At 51.5% G+C, this 24393-nt stretch overlaps 1 protein-coding gene across 1 annotated transcript in view; it reads left to right on the forward strand.

Moving 5' to 3' along the window:
• Positions 1 to 1117: 1117 nt before the first annotated feature.
• The window catches only part of LOC140472430 (soluble guanylate cyclase 88E-like), a gene marked incomplete at its 3' end in the record, with an annotated part of 37944 nt that continues 14668 nt past the window's right edge, over positions 1118 to 24393 (forward strand). The window contains 7 exon segments of the mRNA XM_072567484.1: positions 1118 to 1265; positions 2749 to 2808; positions 2810 to 2924; positions 7350 to 7699; positions 9287 to 9413; positions 10923 to 11048; positions 11864 to 11984. Of these exon segments, the coding sequence (XP_072423585.1) occupies positions 1152 to 1265; positions 2749 to 2808; positions 2810 to 2924; positions 7350 to 7699; positions 9287 to 9413; positions 10923 to 11048; positions 11864 to 11984 (1013 nt within the window).

The following is a 24393-nucleotide window of genomic DNA, read 5'->3' on the forward strand; positions in this document are numbered from 1 at the left end:
GAGGGGAGGGGAACACCGGGGAGAGGGAGGGAGCTGGGGAAAGGGGTGGGGAACTGGGATGGGACAGGTGGGGGGCTATAACACCCCCTCCCTATCTCTGTCACCCCCTCCAGCCCCTACACCCCCTCCCTATCTCTGTCACCCCCTCCAGCCCCCTACACCCTCTCCCTATCTCTGTCACCCCCTCTAGCCCCCTACACCCCCTCCCTATCTCTGTCACCCCCTCCAGTCCCCTATACCCCCCTCCCTATCTCTGTCACCCCCTCCAGCCCCTACACTCCCTCCCTATCTCTGTCACCCCCTCCAGCCCCCTATACCCCCTCCCTATCTCTGTCACCCCCTCCAGCCCCCTACACCCCCTCCCTATCTCTGTCACCCCCTCCAACCCCCTACACTCCCTCCCTATCTCTATCACCCCCTCTAGCCCCCTACACCACACCCCCGCCCCTACAACCCCTCCCTATCTCTGTCCCCCCCCCCTCCAGCCCCCCTACACCCCCTCCCTATCTCTGTCCCCCCCCTCCAGCCCCTACACCCCCTCCCTATCTCTGTCACCCCCTCCAGCCCCCGACACCCCCTCCCTCTCTCTGTCACCCCCTCCAGACCCCTACACCCCCTCCCTATCTCTGTCCCCCCCCCTCCAGCCCCTACACCCCCCTCCCTATCTCTGTCACTCCCTCCAGCCCCCTACACCCCCTCCCTATCTCTGTCACCCCCTCCAGCCCCTACACCCCCACCCCCCCAGCCCCCTACACCCCCCTCCCTATCTCTGTCACCCCCTCCTATCTCTGTCCCCCCCTCCAGCCCCTACACCCCCTCCCTATCTCTGTCACTCCCTCCAGCCCCCTACACCCCCTCCCTATCTCTGTCACCCCCTCCAGCCCCTACACCCCCACCCCCCCCCAGCCCCCTACACCCCCCTCCCTACCTCTGTCACCCCCTCCCTATCTCTGTCCCCCCCCTCCAGCCCCTACACCCCCTCCCTATCTCTGTCCCCCCCCCTCCAGCCCCTACACCCCCTCCCTATCTCTGTCACCCCCTCCAGCCCCTACACCCCCTCCCTATCTCTGTCCCCCCCCTCCAGCCCCTACACCCCCTCCCTATCTCAGTGTGTGTTGTTGCCCCTCCTCAGTGACAATCTGATCTTGAGGATGGCGAAGGCAGCGGGTGAGGTTCTGGGGAAGACCCACGATGAGCTGATGTACGCTTTCGGGGTCTACATGGTGAAGAGGATCGGGAATTATGGGTACGAACGAATCCTCAAGGTAAGGCCCGGGCCTAGGAACCTTCAACCATTATGTGGGAGATGCTGGGAGAATGGGGGACTCGCTCCCCCGGGGGAGTGGGGGAGAATGGGGGACTCGCTCCCACAGGGAGTGGGGGGAGAATGGGGGACTCGCTCCCACGGGGAGTGGGGGGGGAGAATGGGGGACTCGCTCCCACGGGGAGTGGGGGGAGAATGGGGGACTCGCTCCCCCGGGGAGTGGGGGAGAATGGGGGACTCGCTCCCACAGGGAGTGGGGGGAGAGAATGGGGGACTCGCTCCCACAGGGAGTGGGGGGAGAGAATGGGGGACCTCGCTCCCACGGGGAGTGGGGGAGAGAATGGGGGACTCACTCCCACTGGGAGTGGGGGGAGAATGGGGGACTCACTCCCACGGGGAGTGGGGGGAGAATGGGGGACTCGCTCCCACAGGGAGTGGGGGGGAGAATGGGGGACTCGCTCCCACGGGGGAGTGGGGGGGAGAATGGGGGACTCACTCCCACAGGGAGTGGGGGAGAATGGGGGACTCACTCCCCGGGGAGTGAGGGGGAGAATGGGGGACTCGCTCCCACGGGGAGTGGGGGGGGGGGGGGGAGAATGAGGGACTCGCTCCCAGGGAGAGTGGGGGGGAGAATGGGGGACTCGCTCCCACAGGGAGTGGGGGGAGAATGGGGGGACTCATTCCCACGGGGAGTGGGGGAGAGAATGGGGGACTCACTCCCACGGGGAGTGGGGGAGAGAATGGGGGACTCACTCCCACAGGGAGTGGGGGGGGAGAATGAGGGACTCGCTCCCAGGGAGAGTGGGGGGGAGAATGGGGGGACTCGCTCACACAGGGAGTGGGGGGAGAATGGGGGACTTGCTCCCAGGGAGAGTGGGGGGAGAATGGGGGACTCGCTCCCACGGGGAGTGGGGGGGAGAGAATGGGGGACTCACTCCCACGGGGAGTGGGGGGAGAATGGGGGACTCACTCCCACAGGGAGTGGGGGGAGAGAATGGGGGGACTCACTCCCACGGGGAGTGGGGGGAGAGAATGGGGGACTCGCTCCCACGGGGAGTGGGGGGAGAATGGGGGGACTCACTCCCACGGGGAGTGGGGGGGAGAATGGGGGACTCACTCCCACGGGGAGTGGGGGGAGAATGGGGGACTCACTCCCACGGGGAGTGGGGGGAGAATGGGGGACTCACTCCCACGGGGAGTGGGGGGAGAATGGGGGACTCACTCCCATGGGGAGTGGGGGGGGAGAATGGGGGACTCACTCCCACGGGGAGTGGGGGAGAGAATGGGGGACTCACTCCACGGGGAGTGGGGGGGGAGAATGGGGGACTCGCTCTCCCGGGGAGTGGGGGGGGAGAATGGGGGACCCTCAGGTGGGTTGATATTGATCAGAAACCCCACTCTCAGGCTGTTTGGCCCCTCGAGTCCCTCCTGACCCACCCTGACAGCCTCTCTCTCTCTCTCTCTCTCCCTCGGTCCCTGGGCAGGTTCTGGGACGCAACGTGAGGGACTTCATCAATGAGTTGGACAATCTCCACGAGTATTTCCCGCTTCTCGTTCCCCAAGGTTCAGCCTCCCAGCTTCTGTGTGGAGGAGGAGTGTGAGACCAGCCTGACTCTGCATTACCGTAGCACCCGCAAGGGCTTCACCCAATTTGTCAAGGGTAAGGAAGGCAAGGCTGAGGGGACAGGGAGGGTCAATGGAAACTGTCCCGCTATAGGCAGGATGTTGTGCAACTTGAAAGGGTTCAGAAAAGATTGACACGGTGGGTTTGAGCTACAGGGAGGGGCTGAACAGGCTGGGGCTGTTTTCCCTGGAGCGTCGGAGGCTGAGGGGTGACCTTATAGAGGTTTATAAAATCACGAGGGGCATGGATAGGGTAAATAGGCAAGGTCTTTTCCCTGGGGTGGGGATGTCCAGAACTAGAGGGTTAGGGTGAGAGGGGAAGGGGACCTGAGGGGCAACTTTTTCACACAGAGGGTGGTACGTGTATGGAATGAGCTGCCAGAGGAAGTGGTGGAGGCTGGTACAACGACAACATTTAAAAGGCATCGGGATGGGGACATGAATAGGAAGGGTTTGGAGGAAATATGGGCCAAGTGCTGGCAAATGGGACTGGATTGGGTTGGGATATCTGGTCGGCATGGACGGGTTGGACCGAAGGGTCTGTTTCCGTGCTGTATGACCTTAAATGGGACTAGATTAATTTGGGATATCTGGTTGGAATGGATGAGATGGGCCGAAGGGTCCATTTTCCACACTGTTGGACTCCCAATCCCTGGAGAGAAGAGATTCCCTCCTCACCTCGGCTCCCCTTTATTCAGAGACAGTGCCCTCTGGTCCCAGATGCTGCCAGGAGGCTGGGGGTACACAGTCCTGGCGCTGACCCTGCCCAGGGCCTTGGGAGTTGTCGTGGTCAACATGGTTGACGTGAGGGTTCTGCGAGCCACCTCTCTCTCTCTCTCTCTCTCTTCGCCACGTCTTCTGTCTCTCTGTATCTGTCTCTCCCCCCTCCATCTCTCTCCCCCCGTCTCTCCCTCTCTCTCTCTCTCTGCCCTCCATCTCTCTCTCTCTCCCTCGTCTCTTTCTGTCTCCTTTTCACCCCCCCTGTCTCTCTCTCTCTCTGTCACCCCCCCGCCGCGTCTCTCTGTCTCCCTCTCTCCCCCCATCTCTCTCTCTCTCTCCGTCACTCTTGCTCTCTCTCTGTCTCTCTCCCCCCATTTCTCTATGTCCCCCTCTCTCCACCCCATCTCTCTCTCTCACCCCGTCACTCTCTCTCTCTGTCTCTCCCCCGTGTCTCTCTGTCTTCCTCTCCCCCCCCATCTCTCTCTCTCTCCCCCATCTCTCTCTGTCTCCCTCTCTCTGTCTCTCCCCATCTCTCCCCACCATCTCTCCCTCTCTCTCTCCGCCCCATCTCTCTCTCTTTCTCTCTCTCCCCCATCTTTCTCTCTCTTTCTCTCCCCCCATCTCTCTCCCGCTCTCTCTCTCTCTTTCTCCCCTGTCTTTCTCTCTCTTTCTCCCCTGTCTCTCTCTCTCTCTCATCCCCCCGTATCTCTTCCCCCTCTCTCTCTCTCTCTCTCTCTCCCACCCCCGTCTCTATCTCCTTTTCACCCCTGTCTCTTTCTCTCCCCGTCTCTCTCTCTCTCTGTCTCCCTTTCTCCCCCCCCCCAACTCTCTCTCTCTCACTATCTCTCTCTCTCTCTCCCCCGTCTCTCTCTGTCTCCCTCTCCCCACCTCTCTCTCTCTCTCTCCCCCCCATCTTCTATCTCTCCCCCCTCCATCTCTCTCCCCCCCCGTCTCTCCCTCTCCCTCTCTCTCTCTGCCCTACATCTCTCTCTCTCTCTCTCCCTCGTCTCTTTCTGTCTCCTTTTCACTCCCCCGCGTCTCTCTCTCTCTCTCTCTCTCTGTCACCCCCCCGCGTCTCTCTGTCCCCCTCTCTCCACCCCATGTCTCTCTCTCTCTCTCCCCGTCACTCTCTCTCTCTCTGTCTCTCCCCGTCTCTCTCTGTCTTCCTCTCCCCCCCCATCTCTCTCTCTCTCCCCCCATCTCTCTCTGTCTCCCTCTCTCTGTCTCTCCCCATCTCTCCCCACCATCTCTCCGTCTCTCTCTCCGCCCCGTCTCTCTCTCTTTCTCTCTCTCCCCCATCTTTCTCTCTCTTTCTCTCCCCCCATCTCTCTCCCACTCTCTCTCTCTTTCTCCCCTGTCTCTCTCTCTCTCTCATCCCCCCATATCTCTCTCTCTCTCTCTCTCTCCCACCCCGTCTCTGTCTCCTTTTCACCCCTGTCTCTTTCTCTCCCCCGTCTCTCTCTCCCTCTCTCTCTCTGTCTCCCTTTCTCCCCCCCAACTCTCTCTCTCTCACTATCTCTCTCTCTCCCCCGTCTCTCTCTCTCTGTCTCCCTCTCCCCACGTCTCTCTCTCTCTCTCTATCTCTCTGGTTGTACGTTCGCTCACTGAGCTGGTAGGTTTGTTCTCAAACGTTTTGTCATCGTGACTCGATAACACCATCGGCGCGATTCTCTGGTGAAACACTGATGGTATGCCCCTTTTCCGACTCGTGTGTCTCAGTCTGTCGTGCTGGGTGATACCACTTCGTGTTCGATTTGTCTGAGGTTGCTGAAGGGGCTCCAAAATGATTGATGGAGTCCCAGGCCTCGAGGAATTCCCCTGAGTGTCTCTGTTTAGCCTGTCCCGGGACAGATGTGTTGTCCCAGTCAACGTGGTGTCCTCCTTCATCTGTGTAGAGTCCCGACTGTGTGGAAACAGGCCCTTCGGCCCAACAGGTCCACACCGACCCTCCAAAGAGTATCCCACACAGACCCATTCCCCTACATTTAACCGGGACGAATCCAGCCTATACTGCACATCCCTGGGGCACTATGGGACAATTTAGCATGGCCAATCCACCCTAACCTGCACATCCCTGGGGCACTATGGGACAATTTAGCATGGCCAATCCACCCTAACCTGCACATCCCTGGGGCACTATGGGACAATTTAGCATGGCCAATCCACCCTAACCTGCACATCCCTGGGGCACTATGGGACAATTTAGCATGGCCAATCCACCCTAACCTGCACATCCCTGGGGCACTATGGGACAATTTAGCATGGCCAATCCACCCTAACCTGCACATCCCTGGGGCACTATGGGACAATTTAGCATGGCCAATCCACCCTAACCTGCACGTAGAGTCATAGAGATGCACAGCAAGGAAACAGTCCCTTCGGTCCAACCTGTCCATGCTGACCCAGATATCCTGAATTAATCCAGTCCCATTTGCCAGCACTTGGCCCATATTCCCTCCAAACCCTTCCTATTCATGTCCCCATCCAGATGCCTTTTAAATGCTGTCATTGTTCCAGCCCCCAGCACTTCCTCTGGCAGCTCATTCCACACACGTACCACCCTCTGGGTGAAAAAGTTGCCCCTTAGTCCCTTTCTCACCCTAGCCCTGTGCCCCTCTAATTCTGGACCCCAGGGAAGACACCTTGTCTATCTTTGGATTGGGGGAGGAAACTCGGACAAAACCCTCGCGGACACGGAATGGGGGGGGGGTGGGTGGGGGAGAACGCGCAAACTCCACCCAGATAGACGCCCTAGGGGGGGGAATCGATCTCGGGTCCCTGGCGCCGTGAGGCAGCGGTGCTAACCACTGAGCCACTGAGTGTGCCAATAGTTGAGAACAATCATGATCGTTGGCCGTGGCTGGTTGGCGCTAGTAGGATACTGGTGGCTACTTTCTGACTGATATAGCGTTAGTCGCAGGGCGTTTGAACATAGAACATAGAACATAGAACAATACAGCGCAGTACAGGCCCTTTGGCCCTCGATGTTGCGCCGATCCAAGCCCACCTAACCTACACGAGCCCACTATCCTCCAAATGCCTATCCAATGCCCATTTAAATGCCCATAAAGAGGGAGAGTCCACCACTGATACTGGCAGGGCATTCCATGAACTCGCGACTCGCTGAGTAAAGAATCTACCCCTAACATCTGTCCTATACCTACCACCCCTTAATTTAAAGCTATGCCCCCTCGTAATAGCTGACTCCATACGTGCAAAAAGGTTCTCACGGTCAACCCTATCTAAACCCCTAATCATCTTGTACACCTCTAAGAGGTCACCCCTAAACCTTCTTTTCTCCAATGAAAACAACCCCAAGTGCCTCAGCCTTTCCTCATAGGATCTTCCTACCATACCAGGCACCATCCTGGTAAACCTCCTCTGCACCCGTTCCAGTGCCTCCACATCCTTCCTATAGTATGGCGACCAAAACTGCACACAATACTCCAGATGCGGCCGCACCAGAGTCTTATACAACTGCAACATGACCTCAGGACTCCGGAACTCAATTCCTCTACCAATAAAGCCCAGTACGCCATATGCCTTCTTCACCGCACTATTTACCTGGGTGGCAACTTTTAGAGATCTGTGTACATGGACACCAAGATCCCTCTGCTCTTCCACACTATCCGACCATTAGCCCAGTACCCCATCTTCTTGTTACTCTTACCAAAGTGAATCTGAGCTACAAATCCTCTCCAAAATGGCCGCCTCTCTCTCTCTCTCTCTCTCTCTCTCTCAGGGCAGCTGTCACAGGTGGGAAGGCAGTTCTACAACACGGACATCGAGGTCGAGATCCTGTCCAAGGAGGAGACAGAGAAGATGACCTACGTGGTCTACAAGATGAACTTCGACAACGCGGCCTTCAAACACCGGATGCCTCAGCTGAAGGCCGCACCGGGCTACGAGAAGCTGCCCATGAAGAAAGGAATCATCTTCGACATGTTCCCCTTCAGCATGATCTTCCGGAGGGACATGACCATGTACCGCATTGGCGAGGGGCTCAAAGAGGTCTTCTCGGAGCTCCAAGGGAAGAAGGTGGACGATGAATTCACCCTGGTCCGGCCCATGCTGGAGTTCAACTGGGAAAACGTAAGTCAACCCTTCACCCGCCCACCCGCACTCGGCTCAGACTGCCCAGGCCTTTCGGACCGTGTAGAGGGAGCCTTACTCTGCATCCAACCCCCCAGGCCTTTCGGAAGGGCCTGATGGGACCGTGCAGAGGGAGCCTTACTCTGCATCCAACCCCCTGGGCCTTTCGGAAGGGCTTGATTGGACTGTGTAGAGGGAGCCTTACTCTGCATCTAACCCCCGGGCCTTTCGGAAGGGTTTGATTGGACTGTGTAGAGGGAGCCTTACTCTGCATCCAACCCCCTGGGCCTTTCGGAAGGGCTTGATTGGACTGTGTAGAGGGAGCCTTACTCTGCATCCAACCCCCTGGGCCTTTCGGAAGGGCTTGATTGGACTGTGTAGAGGGAGCCTTACTCTGCATCCAACCCCCTGGGCCTTTCGGAAGGGCCTGATGGGACCGTGTAGAGGGAGCCTTACTCTGCATCTAACCCCCGGGCCTTTCGGAAGGGTTTGATTGGACTGTGTAGAGGGAGCCTTACTCTGCATCCAACCCCCTGGGCCTTTCGTATGGGCTTGATTGGACTGTGTAGAGGGAGCTTTACACTGTATCTAACCCCCTTGTCCTCTTGCGAGGGTCTGATGGGACTGTGTAGAGGGAGCTTTACGCTGTACCTAACCCCCTTGTCCTTTTGCGAGGACTTGATTGGACTGTGTAGAGGGAGCTTTACGCTGTACCTAACCCCCTTGTTCTTTCGGGAGGGCCTGATGGGACTGTGTAGAGGGAGCTTTACACTACATCCAATCCCCGTGCCTTTCCAGCGGGTGGAATGGTATGGCGTATAGGGGGTTTTACTCTATCCAACCCTCCTGGGTCTTTCAGGAGAGTGTAATGGGAAGGTGTAGAGGGAGCTTTACCCTATATCCAACCCTCCATCTGTTTTGGAGGGGGTAATGGGACAGTGTAGAGGGAGCTTTACTCTATATCCAACCCCCAGGCTTTTGAGATGGTTTAATAGGACGCTGTAGAGAGAGCTTTACACCATCGAACACCTTGCTGTCCCTGTCCCTGGGAGTATTTGATGGGGGGGACAGTGTGGAGGGAGCTTTACTCTGTATCTAACCCCATGTGGTTCACGCCCTGACCCTTGTTACAGAGTGTGTAATCCCCTGTCTCCCCCACACTGGGAAGGTGGGGGTGGGGTGTGTGTTGGAGGGTAGTGTTCCCTCTACCTAACCCGTTCCTTGCTTTAGAAATAGCCAATCCCACCGGCCTCTTGAACCAATAGGGTGGGGGTGGCATGTGCCAAGTCTCTGTAACGCAGTTGGCGTAACCGGCTGCTTCTCAAAGGATGCTGGGAAAGTTCCGCCCGCTCCCTGTCGCGTGTTACCTTCAATTGAACTCTTTGGCCTTGCCACTAGGAGAGGCGGGAGTGACGGTGGAAGAGGGGGGGGGGGGGGGCGGTGGAAGAGGGGGGGGGGGGGGGGCGGTGTTGAGGGTGGGGGCCGAGTTGGCCATCTTGGTTCCCGCTCATTGGCTTCCTGTCCGTTCCCTCCCCACGCCCCTCCACTCCGTAACCCCCCCCCCGCCCCCCCCAACAACCCCGGCAGATCTACACCCACCTCAACAACGTCTTCGAGCTGATGTCAAAGGCCGTGGTGGAGAGTAAGCAGAAGGTCAGCGCCGTCAAGGCCGACAGAGACCCCGATGGCGACCGGCTGAGTGACGCCGGGAGAGGTTGGTGCCGGGCCTGTTGCTAGGCGGGGGAGGGGAGGGTCTGCTGCTCACCGGGCCCGGCCTCTTGGGGAAACGGGCGGAATGCTTCGCTGGAATTTTACCCCTCACCGCACCCCCCCCTCCCCCAGGGTCACCCCGTGATCCTCCCCTTCCCGCTCCCCCTCCCTGCAGTCCCACCTCGGTGAAGGACCCTCTGGTGGGTGGGTGGGTGGGGTGGGCGGGGGAGGGGTCACTGTCTCTGTCTCTCTCCCTCTGTGTGTCTCTCTCTATCTCTTGTTTTCTCTCTGTCTCTCCCTCTCTCTGTCTTTCTCTCTCCCGCTCGCTCTCCATCCCTTTGTGTCTCTTTCTCTCTCTCTCTCTCTCTGTCTCTCTCTCTATCTCTGTCTCTCTTGCTCTCTCTCTGTCTCTCTCTCTGTCTCTTTCTCTCTATCTATCTCTCTGTCTCTCTCTTGCTCTCTCTCTCTATCTCTGTGTCTCTTTCTCTCTCTATCTCTCTCTCTGTCTCTCTCTCCCTGTCTCTCTCTCGATCTCTGTCTCCCTCTCTCTATCTCTTTCTCTCTCTCTGTCTCCACCTCTTTCTCCATCTGTTTCTGTCTCTCCCTCCCTCTGTTTTTCCCTCTCTCCCACTCACCCTCTCTATTCCTTTGTCTCTCTCTCTCTGTCTCTCTCTCTCTCTCTCTCTCACTGTGTCCTCTCTGTCTCTCTCTCTCTGTCTCTTTCTCTCCCTCTCTCTCTATTCCTTTGTCTCTCTCTCTCTGTGTCTTTCTCTCTCTCTCTTGCTCTCTCTCTGTCTCTCTCTCTCTCTATATATATATATCAGAGTCTCCCTCTCTCTCTTTCTGTCTGCCTCTCTCTCTATATATCTATCTCTCTCTGTCTCAGTTTCTGTCTCCACCTCTTTCTCTCTCCATCTCTCTCTCTTTCTCTCTCTCTCCTGCTCACTCTCTATCCCTTTGTCTCTCTGTCTGTCTCTCTTTCTATCTGTCCTCTCTGTCTATGTGTCTTTGTTTTCTCTCTCTTTCTCTCTCTGTCTCTCTATCTCTCTCTCTCTCACTGTCTCTCCCTCTTAGTTTTTCTCTCTATTCCACTCATTCTCTCTATCCCTTTGTCTCTCCGTCTCCCTCACTCTGGCCTCTGTGTGTGTGTGTGTCTCTCTCTCTCTCTGTTTTCTCTCTATCTCTATCTCTCTCCCCACCCCCCCCATGACCCGTCCCCAGGGGCTAAACTGTACCCACAAAGGCCCGAGCAGGGACACCTGGAGGCTGTCCAAAAGCCTGCCACAAGGGCCTGAAGTGTGGCTTGGGGCCTGGTGTAGGCCTTGGTAGTGGGGCTCAGGCCTACACAGAAGGACAAGGCTGTGCGCTGGGGGTTGGGGGGGGAGCCCGGCTGCGTCCGGCTCTCTCCCCCCACCCCCGGGGTGGTGGGGGGGGGGGGCGGGGTGGAGGGTTACGTTGGGAGAGGGCGGGTGACAGCCGACACCAGGCGCACTGCATTTGACTATCGCCGCAGAGGCAGACCTTGACGAGGGAACCGTGAGCGTCGATGAGGATTACGGGAACGGGGCGCTGTCTCAGAAGAATGTTAGCAACTCGGTGGTGAAGGACATTGAGCTACTCGCCTTCCAGACTGTCACAGGTGAGAGACACCGCCCGTGGGCTAGCCCGCCACGAAGGGCCTCACTCCCAAATTCTCATCCCGAGGCTGGGCCTGGGCGATCAGTGCAGATCATCGGGATCTCCAACCCACCCCCTCCCTATCTCTGTCACCTCCTCCAGCCCCTACACCCCCTCCCTATCTCTGTCACCCCCTCCAGCCCCCTACACCCCCTCCCTATCTCTGTTACCCCCTCCAGCCCCCTACACCCCCTCCCTATCTCTGTCACCCCCTCCAGCCCCCTACACTCCCTCCCTATCTCTGTCACCCCCTCCAGCCCCCTACACCCCCTCCCTATCTCTGTCACCCCCTCCAGCCCCTACACCCCCTCCCTATCTCTGTCACCCCCTCCTGCCCCCTACACCCCCTCCCTATCTCTGTCACCCCCTCCATCCCCCTACACCCCCTCCCTATCTCTGTCACCCCCTCCAGCCCCCTACACCCCCTCCCTATCTCTGTCACCCCCTCCAGCCCCTACACTCCCTCCCTATCTCTGTCCCCCCCTCCAGCCCCCTACACCCCCTCCCTATCTCTGTCACCCCCTCCAGTCCCCTACACCCCCTCCCTATCTCTGTCACCCCCTTCCAGCCCCTCTACCTCCTCCCCGGGAGGGGAATTGTCACCGACGTGCGATGCCTGGCCTTGCTGAATAGCCCGAGAATGTGTTGGGAGATCCTGCGAGTGCGGCCCATGAGACTGGGTGGTGGCGAAGGGGTTTTGCGGTGGGGTGGGTGGTTGCTGCGGGCGGAGGGAGTTTTCCCTCGAGTCTCTGAGCCTCCCTCCTCACCCTCGGACAGGCCGCTGTAGTGACACCATCTTTGAGGATATGAGGGAGCCCCCGAAGAAGCCCCTCCATCTGAAGGGCCAGATGAAATACGTCCCCCAGTGGGACTCTCTGATCTTCCTGGGAACCCCAATGTAAGTGGCAGACTGGGATCGCACTGTGCACTGCGCTGGGCCGGGCCGAGGGGGCGTTCAGGGATGGGGTAGGTGGCTGTACAATTCACCGAAACAGGGAAAGGACACCAGGCAGGAAGGCGTTGACACTGCCTCAGGTACAGGAGCACACTCACACACACTCCCACAGTCAATCACACACACTCACTAACATTCACTCACAATCACACACGCTCACTAACACACACACACACACTCACTAACATTCACTCACAGTCAATAACACACACTCACTAACACACACACACACTCACTAACACTCACTCAGTCAGTCACACACACTCACACACACACACTAATACTCACACTCACACACACACTCACTAACACTCACTCATGGTCAATCACACACACACTCTCATACACACTCACTAACACCCACTCACAGTCAGTCACACACACTCACACACTCACTCACACACACACTCACAGTCTGTAAATCACACTCACACTCACTAACATTCACACACACTCACTGACACTCACAGTTAATCAGACACTCTCACCCCACACACACTCACACTCACACACACACTAACACTCACTCACAGTCAATCACACACACTGACACATTCACACACTCACTAACACTCACACTCACACACTCACTAACACACACACACTCACTAACACTCACTCACAGTCAATCACACACTCACTAACACACACTCAGTCAATCATACACACTCACACACTCACACACACACACTCACTAACACTCACTCACAGTAAATCACAAACACTCACTAACACTCACACTCACACACTCACTAACACTCACTCACAATCAATCACACTCACACACACTCACTCACTAACACTCACTCACTAACACTCACTCACAGTCAATCACATACTCACTAACACTCACACACTCACTCACACTCACAAACACACTCACTAACACTCACTCACAGTCAATTACACACACTCACACACTCACTAACACTCACACTCACACACACCCACTCACTAACACTCACTCCCAGTCAATCACACACACTCACTAACACTCACACTCACACACACACTAACACTCACTCTCAGTCAATCACACACACTGACACATTCACACACTCACTAACACTCACACTCACACACTCACTAACACACACTCACTCACAGTCAATCACGCACACTCACTAACACTCACACACACTCACTAACACTCACTCACACACACTCACTAATACTCACACTCACACACTCACTAACACACACACACACTCACTAACACTCACTCACACACACTCACTAATACTCACACTCACACACTCACTAACACACACACACACTCACTAACACTCACTCTCAGTCAATCACACACACTGACACATTCACACACTCACTAACACTCACACTCACACACACACTAACACTCATTCACAGTCAATCATACACACTCACTAACACTCACACTCACACACTCACTCACAGTCAATCACACACACTGACACACTCACACACTCACTAACACTCACACTCACACACTCACTAACACACACACACTCACTAACACTCGCTCACAGTCAATCACACACACTCATATACTCACTAACACTCACACACACACTAACACTCACACACACCCACTCACTATCACTCACTCACAGTCAATCACACACACTCATACACTCACTAACACTCACACTCACACACACACTCACACTCACTACCACTCACTCCCAGTCAATCACACACACTCACTAACACTCACACACACACTCACTAACACTCACTCACAATCAAACACACTCACTAACACACACACACTCACTAACACTCACTCACAATCAAACACACTCACTAACACACACACACTCACTAACAGTCAATTACACACACTTGCACACTCACACTCACTACCACTCACTCCCAGTCAATCACACACACTCACTAACACTCACACACACACTCACTAACACTCACTCACAATCAAACACACTCACTAACACACACACACTCACTAACAGTCAATTACACACACTTGCACACTCACACTCACTACCACTCACTCCCAGTCAATCACACACACTCACTAACACTCACACACACACTTACTAACACTCACTCACAATCAAACACACTCACTAACACACACACACTCACTAACACTCACTCACAATCAAACACACTCACTAACACACACACACTCACTAATTGTCAATTACACACACTTGCACACTCACACTCACTACCACTCACTCCCAGTCAATCACACACACTCACTAACACTCACACACACACTCACTAACACTCACTCACAATCAAACACACTCACTAACACACACACACTCACTAACAGTCAATTACACACACTTGCACACTCACACTCACTACCACTCACTCCCAGTCAATCACACACACTCACTAACACTCACACACACACTCACTAACACTCACTCACAATCAAACACACTCACTAACACACACACACTCACTAACAGTCAATTACACACACTTGCACACTCACACTCACTACCACTCACTCCCAGTCAATCACACATACTCACTAACACTCACACACACCCACTCACTAACACTCACTCACAGTCAATAACACACACTCACACACACTAACACTCACACACACTCACTAACACTCACTCACAATCAATCACACTCACACACACTCACTCACTAACACTCACTCACAGTCAATAACACACACTCACACACACACTAACACTCACACACACCCACTCACTAACACTCACTCACAGTCAATTACACACACTTGCACACTCACTAACACTCACACACACTCACTAACGCTCACTCACAGTAAATCACACACACTCACTAACACTCACACACACTCACTAACACTCACTCACAATCAAGCAACTCACTAACACACACACACTCACTAACACTCACTCACAGTAAATCACACACACTCACTAACACTCACACACACTCACTAACGCTCACTCACAGTAAATCACAAACACTCACTAACACTCACACACACTCACTAACACTCACTCACAATCAAGCAACTCACTAACACACACACACTCACTAACGCTCACTCACAGTAAATCACACACACTCACTAACACTCACACACACTCACTAACACTCACTCACAATCAAGCAACTCACTAACACACACACACTCACTAACACTCACTCACAGTAAATCACAAACACTCACTAACACTCACACACACTCACTAACACTCACTCCCAATCAATCACACTCACACACACTCACTCACTAACACTCACTCACAGTCAATCACAATCACTCACACTCTCACACTCACATGCTCACTAACACTCACAGTCAATCACAAACACTCACACTCTCACACTCACACGCTCACTAACACTCACACTCACACACTCACTAACACTCACAATCAATCACACTCACACACTAACACTCACTCACTAACACTCACTCACAGTCAATCACACACACTCACACACACTCACACGCACACTCACTCACAGTAAATCACAAACACTCACTAACACTCACACACACTCACTAACACTCACTCACAATCAAGCAACTCACTAACACACACACACTCACTAACACACACTCACAGTAAATCACAAACACTCACTAACACTCACACACACTCACTAACACTCACTCACAATCAATCACACTCCCACACACTCACTCACTAACACTCACTCACAGTCAATCACAAACACTCACACTCTCACACTCACATGCTCACTAACACTCACAATCACAAACACTCACACTCTCACACTCACACGCTCACTAACACTCACAGTCAATCACATACTCACTAACACTCACTCACACTCACACACTCACACACTAACACACACTCACTAACACTCACTCACAGTAAATCACAAACACTCACACTCACACTCACATGCTCACTAACACTCACAGTCAATCACAAACACTCACACTCTCACACTCACACGCTCACTAACACTCACTCACAGTCAATCAACACACTCACTAACACTCACACACACACTCACAAACACTCACTCACAATCACGCACTCACTAACACACACACACTCACTAACACTCACTCACAGTCAATAACACACACTCACACACACACTAACACTCACTCACAGTCAATCACACACACTCACGGAAACTCACAGTCAATCACACACACTGACACACTCACACACTCACTAACACTCACAGTCAATCACACACACTGACACACTCACACACTCACTAACACTCACACTCACACACTCACTAACACTCACACTCACACACTCACTAACACTCACAATCAATCACACTCACACACTAACACTCACTCACTAACACTCACTCACAGTCAATCACACACACTCACTCACACTCACACGCACACTCACTCACAGTAAATCACAAACACTCACTAACACTCACACACACTCACTCACAATCAATCACACTCACACACACTCACTCACTAACACTCACTCACAGTCAATAACACACAATCACGCACTCACTAACACACTCACACGCTCACTAACACTCACTCACAGTCAATCAACACACTCACTAACACTCACACACACACTCACAAACACTCACTCACAATCACGCACTCACTAACACACACACACACTCACTAACACTCACTCACAGTCAATAACACACACTCACACACACACTAACACTCACACTCACACACTCACTAACACTCACTCACAGTCAATCACACACACTCACGGAAACTCACAGTCAATCACACACACTGACACACTCACACACTCACTAACACTCACAGTCAATCACACACACTAACACACTCACACACTCACTAACACTCACACTCACACACTCACTAACACTCACAATCAATCACACTCACACACTAACACTCACTCACTAACACTCACTCACTAACACTCACTCACAGTCAATCACACACACTCACTCACACTCACACGCACACTCACTCACAGTAAATCACAAACACTCACTAACACTCACACACACTCACTAACACTCACTCACAATCAAGCAACTCACTAACACACACACACTCACTAACACACACTCACAGTAAATCACAAACACTCACTAACACTCACACACACTCACTAACACTCACTCACAATCAATCACACTCACACACACTCACTCACTAACACTCACTCACAGTCAATAACACACACTCACACACACACTAACACTCACACACACCCACTCACTAACACTCACTCACAGTCAATTACACACACTTGCACACTCACTAACACTCACACACACTCACTAACGCTCACTCACAGTCAATCACACACACTCACTAACACTCACACACACTCACTAACGCTCACTCACAGTAAATCACAAACACTCACTAACACTCACACACACTCACTAACACTCACTCACAATCAAGCAACTCACTAACACACACACACTCACTAACACTCACTCACAGTAAATCACAAACACTCACTAACACTCACACACACTCACTAACACTCACTCACAATCAATCACACTCCCACACACTCACTCACTAACACTCACTCACAGTCAATCACAATCACTCACACTCTCACACTCACATGCTCACTAACACTCACAGTCAATCACAAACACTCACACTCTCACACTCACACGCTCACTAACACTCACACTCACACACTCACTAACACTCACAATCAATCACACTCACACACTAACACTCACTCACTAACACTCACTCACAGTCAATCACACACACTCACACGCACACTCACTCACAGTAAATCACAAACACTCACTAACACTCACACTAACACTCACTAACACTCACTCACAATCAAGCAACTCACTAACACACACACACTCACTAACACACACTCACAGTAAATCACAAACACTCACTAACACTCACACACACTCACTAACACTCACTCACAATCAATCACACTCACACACACTCACTCACTAACACTCACTCACAGTCAATCACAAACACTCACACTCTCACACTCACACGCTCACTAACACTCACTCACAGTCAATCACATACTCACTAACACTCACTCACACTCACACACTCACACACTAACACTCACTCACTAACACTCACTCACAGTCAATCACACACACACTCACTAACACTCACTCACAGTAAATCACAAACACTCACACTCACACTCACATGCTCACTAACACTCACAGTCAATCACAAACACTCACACTCTCACACTCACACGCTCACTAACACTCACTCACAGTCAATCAACACACTCACTAACACTCACACACACACTCACAAACACTCACTCACAATCACGCACTCACTAACACACACACACACTCACTAACACTCACTCACAGTCAATAACACACACTCACACACACACTAACACTCACACTCACACACTCACTAACACTCACTCACAGTCAATCACACACACTCACGGAAACTCACAGTCAATCACACACACTGACACACTCACACACTCACTAACACTCACAGTCAATCACACACACTGACACACTCACACACTCACTAACACTCACACTCACACACTCACTAACACTCACAATCAATCACACTCACACACTAACACTCACTCAATCACACACACTCACTCACACTCACACGCACACTCACTCACAGTAAATCACAAACACTCACTAACACTCACACACACTCACTAACACTCACTCACAATCAATCACACTCACACACACTCACTCACTAACACTCACTCACAGTCAATCACACACACTCACACACACACTCACAGTAAATCACAAACACTCACACTCTCACACTCACATGCTCACTAACACTCACAGTCAATCACAAACACTCACACTCTCACACTCACACGTTCACTAACACTCACTCACAGTCAATCACACACACTCACGGAAACTCACAGTCAATCACACACACTGACACACTCACACACTCACTAACACTCACAATCAATCACACTCACACACTAACACTCACTCACTAACACTCACTCACAGTCAATCACACACACTCACTCTCACACACACACTCACTCACAGTCAATCACATACTCACTAACACTCACACACTCACTCACACTCACACTCACCCACTCACTAACACTCACTCCCAGTCAATTACACACACTCACACACTCACTAACACTCACACTTACACACACACTAACACTCACTCACAGTCAATCACACACACTCACTAACACTCACTCTCAGTCAATCACACACACTGACACATTCACACACTCACTAACACTCACTCACACACTCACTAACACACACACACTCACTAACACTCACTCACAGTCAATCACACACACTCATACACTCACACTCACACACACTAACACTCATTCACAGTCAATCACACACACTCACTCACAGTCAATCACACACACTCACACACTCACTAACACTCACTCACACTCAAATCACACACACACTCACTAACACTGACTCACAGTCAATCACACATACTCACACACTCACTAACACTCACTCAGTCAATCACACACACTCACACACTCACTAACACTCACACTCACACACACACTAACACTCACTCACAGTCAATCACACACACTCACACACTCACTAACACTCACTCACACTCAAATCACACACACACTCACTAACACTGACTCACAGTCAATCACACTCACAGACTAACACTCACTCACAGTCAATCACACATACTCACACACTCACTAACACTCACTCAGTCAATCACACACACTCACACACTCACTAACACTCACACTCACACACTCACTAACACTCACTCACACTCAAATCACACACACACTCACTAACACTGACTCACAGTCAATCACACTCACAGACTAACACTCACTCACAGTCAATCACACACACTCACACACTCACTAACACTCACACTCACACACTCACTAACACTCACTCAGTCAATCACACACACTGACACACTCACACTCACTAACACTCACACTCACACACTCACTAACACTCACTCACAATCAATCACACTCACACACACTCTCACACTAACACTCACTCACTAACACTCACTCACAGTCAATCACACTCACACGCACACTCACTAACACTCACTAACATTCACACACATACTCACTAACACTCACTCACACTCACTAACACTCACATTGAACGCTCACTACATCACTCACTATCAATCATACACTCACATTCACACACTCACTCACACACTCACACTCACACACTCATTCTCACTAAGACTCACAGTCAATCACGCACTCACTAACACTCACTCAGTCAATCACAGACACTCACACTCACACACATACTCACTCACACACACTCACTTGCGCGTGCACACACACTCGTGCACACACGCACACACTCATTAACACTCCCACACACTCACTAACACTCACTCACAGTCAATCACACACACTCACTAACACTCACTCAGAATCAAAGACACACACACACTCACTCACACTCATTCACAGTCAATCACACACACTCACTAACACTCACACACACAGACTCACTAACACTCACTCACAGTCAATCACACACTCTCACTAACACACACACACTCACTCACTAACACTCACACAGTCAATCACACACACACATTCTCACTCACTAACACTCACTCATAGTCACACACACACTCACATTCACACACTCACTAACACTCACTCTCATCAATCACACACACTCACTAACACTCACAGTCAATCACACACACACTCGCACACACACACTCACACACATACTCACTCACACACACATTTACTCAAACACACACACACATACTCACTAACACTCACGCACAGTCAATCACACACACACTCTCACAGTCACACTCACAGTCACGCACATACTCACTCACACACTCCCGCGCACTCACACACATACTCACTAACACTCACACACACACTCACTAACACTCACTCACAGTCAAATCACACACACTCACTAACACTCACACATTCACACACTCACTAACACTCACTTTCACTAACACTCACAGTCAATCACACACACTCACACACACTAACACTCTCACACACTCACTAACACTCACTCTCACTAACACTCACTCACAGTCAATCACACACACTCACTAACACTCTCACACACTCACTAACACTCACTCTCACTAACACTCACTCACAGTCAATCACACACTCTCACATACTCACAGTCACACACACTCACACATTCTCACTGACACTAACACTCACTCTCAGTCAATCACACACACTCTCACACTCACTAAAACTCACACACTCACACACACTCACTCAATATCACACACACACACTCACTAACAATCACACACTCACAAACACTCACTCACATTCAATCACACACACTCACACTCTCACAGTCACACACACACTCACAGTCACACACATACTCACTTCACTCTCACGCGCGCAAACACACACTTGCACACACACACTCTCACAGGTAGTCACACACACTCACCCGCGCACACACACTCACTCACATACTCACACACATACTCACTCACACATTTACTCAATCACACACACACACTCACTAACGCTCACTAACATTCACACACATACTCACTAACACTCACTCACACTCACTCACACTCACTAACACTCACACATTGTATACTCACTACATCACTCACAATCAATCATACACTCACATTCACACACTCACTCACACACTCACACTCACACACTCATTCTCACTAACACTCACTCAGTCAATCACACACACACTCACGCACATACTCACTCACACACACTCACTTGCGCGTGCACACACACTCGTGCACACACGCACACACTCATTAACACTCCCACACACTCACTAACACTCACTCACAGTCAATCACACACACTCACTCTCTCACACACACTCACAGTCACACACATACTCACTTACACACACTCACTCTCACGTGCGCAAACACACACTTGCACACACACACTCTCACAGGTAGTCATACACACTCACCCGCGCACACACACTCACTCACATACTCACACACATACTCACTCACACACACACACACTCACTAACACTCACTAACATTCACACACATACTCACTAACACTCACTCACACTCACTAACACTCACTCACACTCACTAACACTCACACATTGAACGCTCACTACATCACACAATCAATCATACACTCACATTCACACACTCACACTCACACACTCATTCTCACTAAGACTCACAGTCAATCACACACACTCACGCACATACTCACTCACACACACTCACTTGCACGTGCACACACACTCGCGCACACGCACACACTCATTAACACTCCCATACACTCACTAACACTCACTCACAGTCAATCACACACACACACACACTCACAGTCAATCACACACACTCACTAACACTCACTCAGAATCAAAGACACACACACACTCACTCACACTCATTCACAGTCAATCACACACACTCACTAATACTCACACACACAGACTCACTAACACTCACTCACAGTCAATCACACACTCTCACATACTCACACACTCACACACACAACATTTACTAACACTCACTCACAGTCAATCACACACAATCACTAACACACACACACACTCACACTCACTCACTAACACTCACACAGTCAATCACACACACACATTCTCACTCACTAACACTCACTCATAGTCACACACACTCACTAACACTCACTCTCATCAATCACACACACTCACTAACACTCACAGTCAATCACACACAGTCACACACACACTCACTTACACACACTCACTCTGGCGACCGCAAACACACACTCGCACACACACACACTCACTCACATACTCACACACACACTCACTCACACACACATTTACTCAAACACACACACACACATACTCACTAACACTCACGCACAGTCAATCACACACACTCACACTCACACACATTCACTAACACTCACGCACAGTCAATCACACACACACTCTCACAGTCACGCACATACTCACTCACACACACTCCCGCGCACACACACACATACTCACTAACACTCACACACACACTCACTAACACTCACTCACAGTCAAATCACACACACTCACTAACACTCACACACTCACTAACACTCACTTTCACTAACACTCACAGTCAATCACGCACACTCACACACACTAACACTCTCACACACTCACTAACACTCACTCTCACTAACACTCACTCACAGTCAATTACACACTCTCACATACTCACAGTCACACACACTCACACATTCTCACTGACACTAACACTCACTCTCAGTCAATCACACACATTCTCACACTCACTAAAACTCACACTCACACACACTCACTAACACACTCAGTCAATATCACACACACACACTCACTAACAATCACACACTCACAAACACTCACTCACAGTCAATCACACACACTCACACTCACTCACACACATACTCACTCACACACACTCTCACACTCACTCACAGTCAATCACACACACACGCACTCACTAATACTCACAGTCAATCACACACACACACTCACTAACACTCACAGTCAATCACACACTCTCACGTACTCACACTCACACACATTCACTAACATTCACACACATCCACTGACACTCACTCTCACTAACACTCACTCACAGTCAATCACACACTCTCACACACTCACACTCACACACATTCGCACTGTCATTAACACTCACTCTCACTAACACTCACTCACAGTCAATCACACACACTCACACACACTCACACTCACACACATTCACTAACACTCACTCACAGTCAATCACACACACGCACACACTCACACACACTCACACTCACACACACTCACTAACACACAAACACACTCACACACTTACTCACTAACACTCACAGTCAATCACACACTTTCACATACTCACACTCACACACTCATCACTAACACTCACTAACACTCACTCACAGTCAATCACACACACTCACACTCTCACAATCGCACACTCACACACACTCACAGTCAATCACACACTCTCACATACACTCACACACATTCACTAACACTGACACACACACACATTCACTAACACACACACACTCACTAACACTCACAGTCAATCACACAGACACACACTCACACACACTCACACTCTCACAATCGCACACTCACACACACTCACAGTCAATCACACACTCTCACATACACTCACACACATTTACTAACACTGACACACACACATTCAGTAACACACACACACTCACACACACTCACTAACACTCACAGTCAATCACATACTCACTAACACTCACACACACACACTCACTAACACTCACTCAGTCACTCACACACTCACTAACATTCACACACACACTCACTAACACTCACTCACAGTCAATCACACACATGCACACTCACTAATACTCACACACACACTCACTAACACACACACACACACTCACTTATACTCACACTC

The sequence above is a fragment of the Chiloscyllium punctatum genome, unplaced genomic scaffold, assembly GCF_047496795.1.
Source record: "Chiloscyllium punctatum isolate Juve2018m unplaced genomic scaffold, sChiPun1.3 scaffold_322, whole genome shotgun sequence".
Lineage (NCBI taxonomy): Eukaryota > Metazoa > Chordata > Chondrichthyes > Orectolobiformes > Hemiscylliidae > Chiloscyllium > Chiloscyllium punctatum.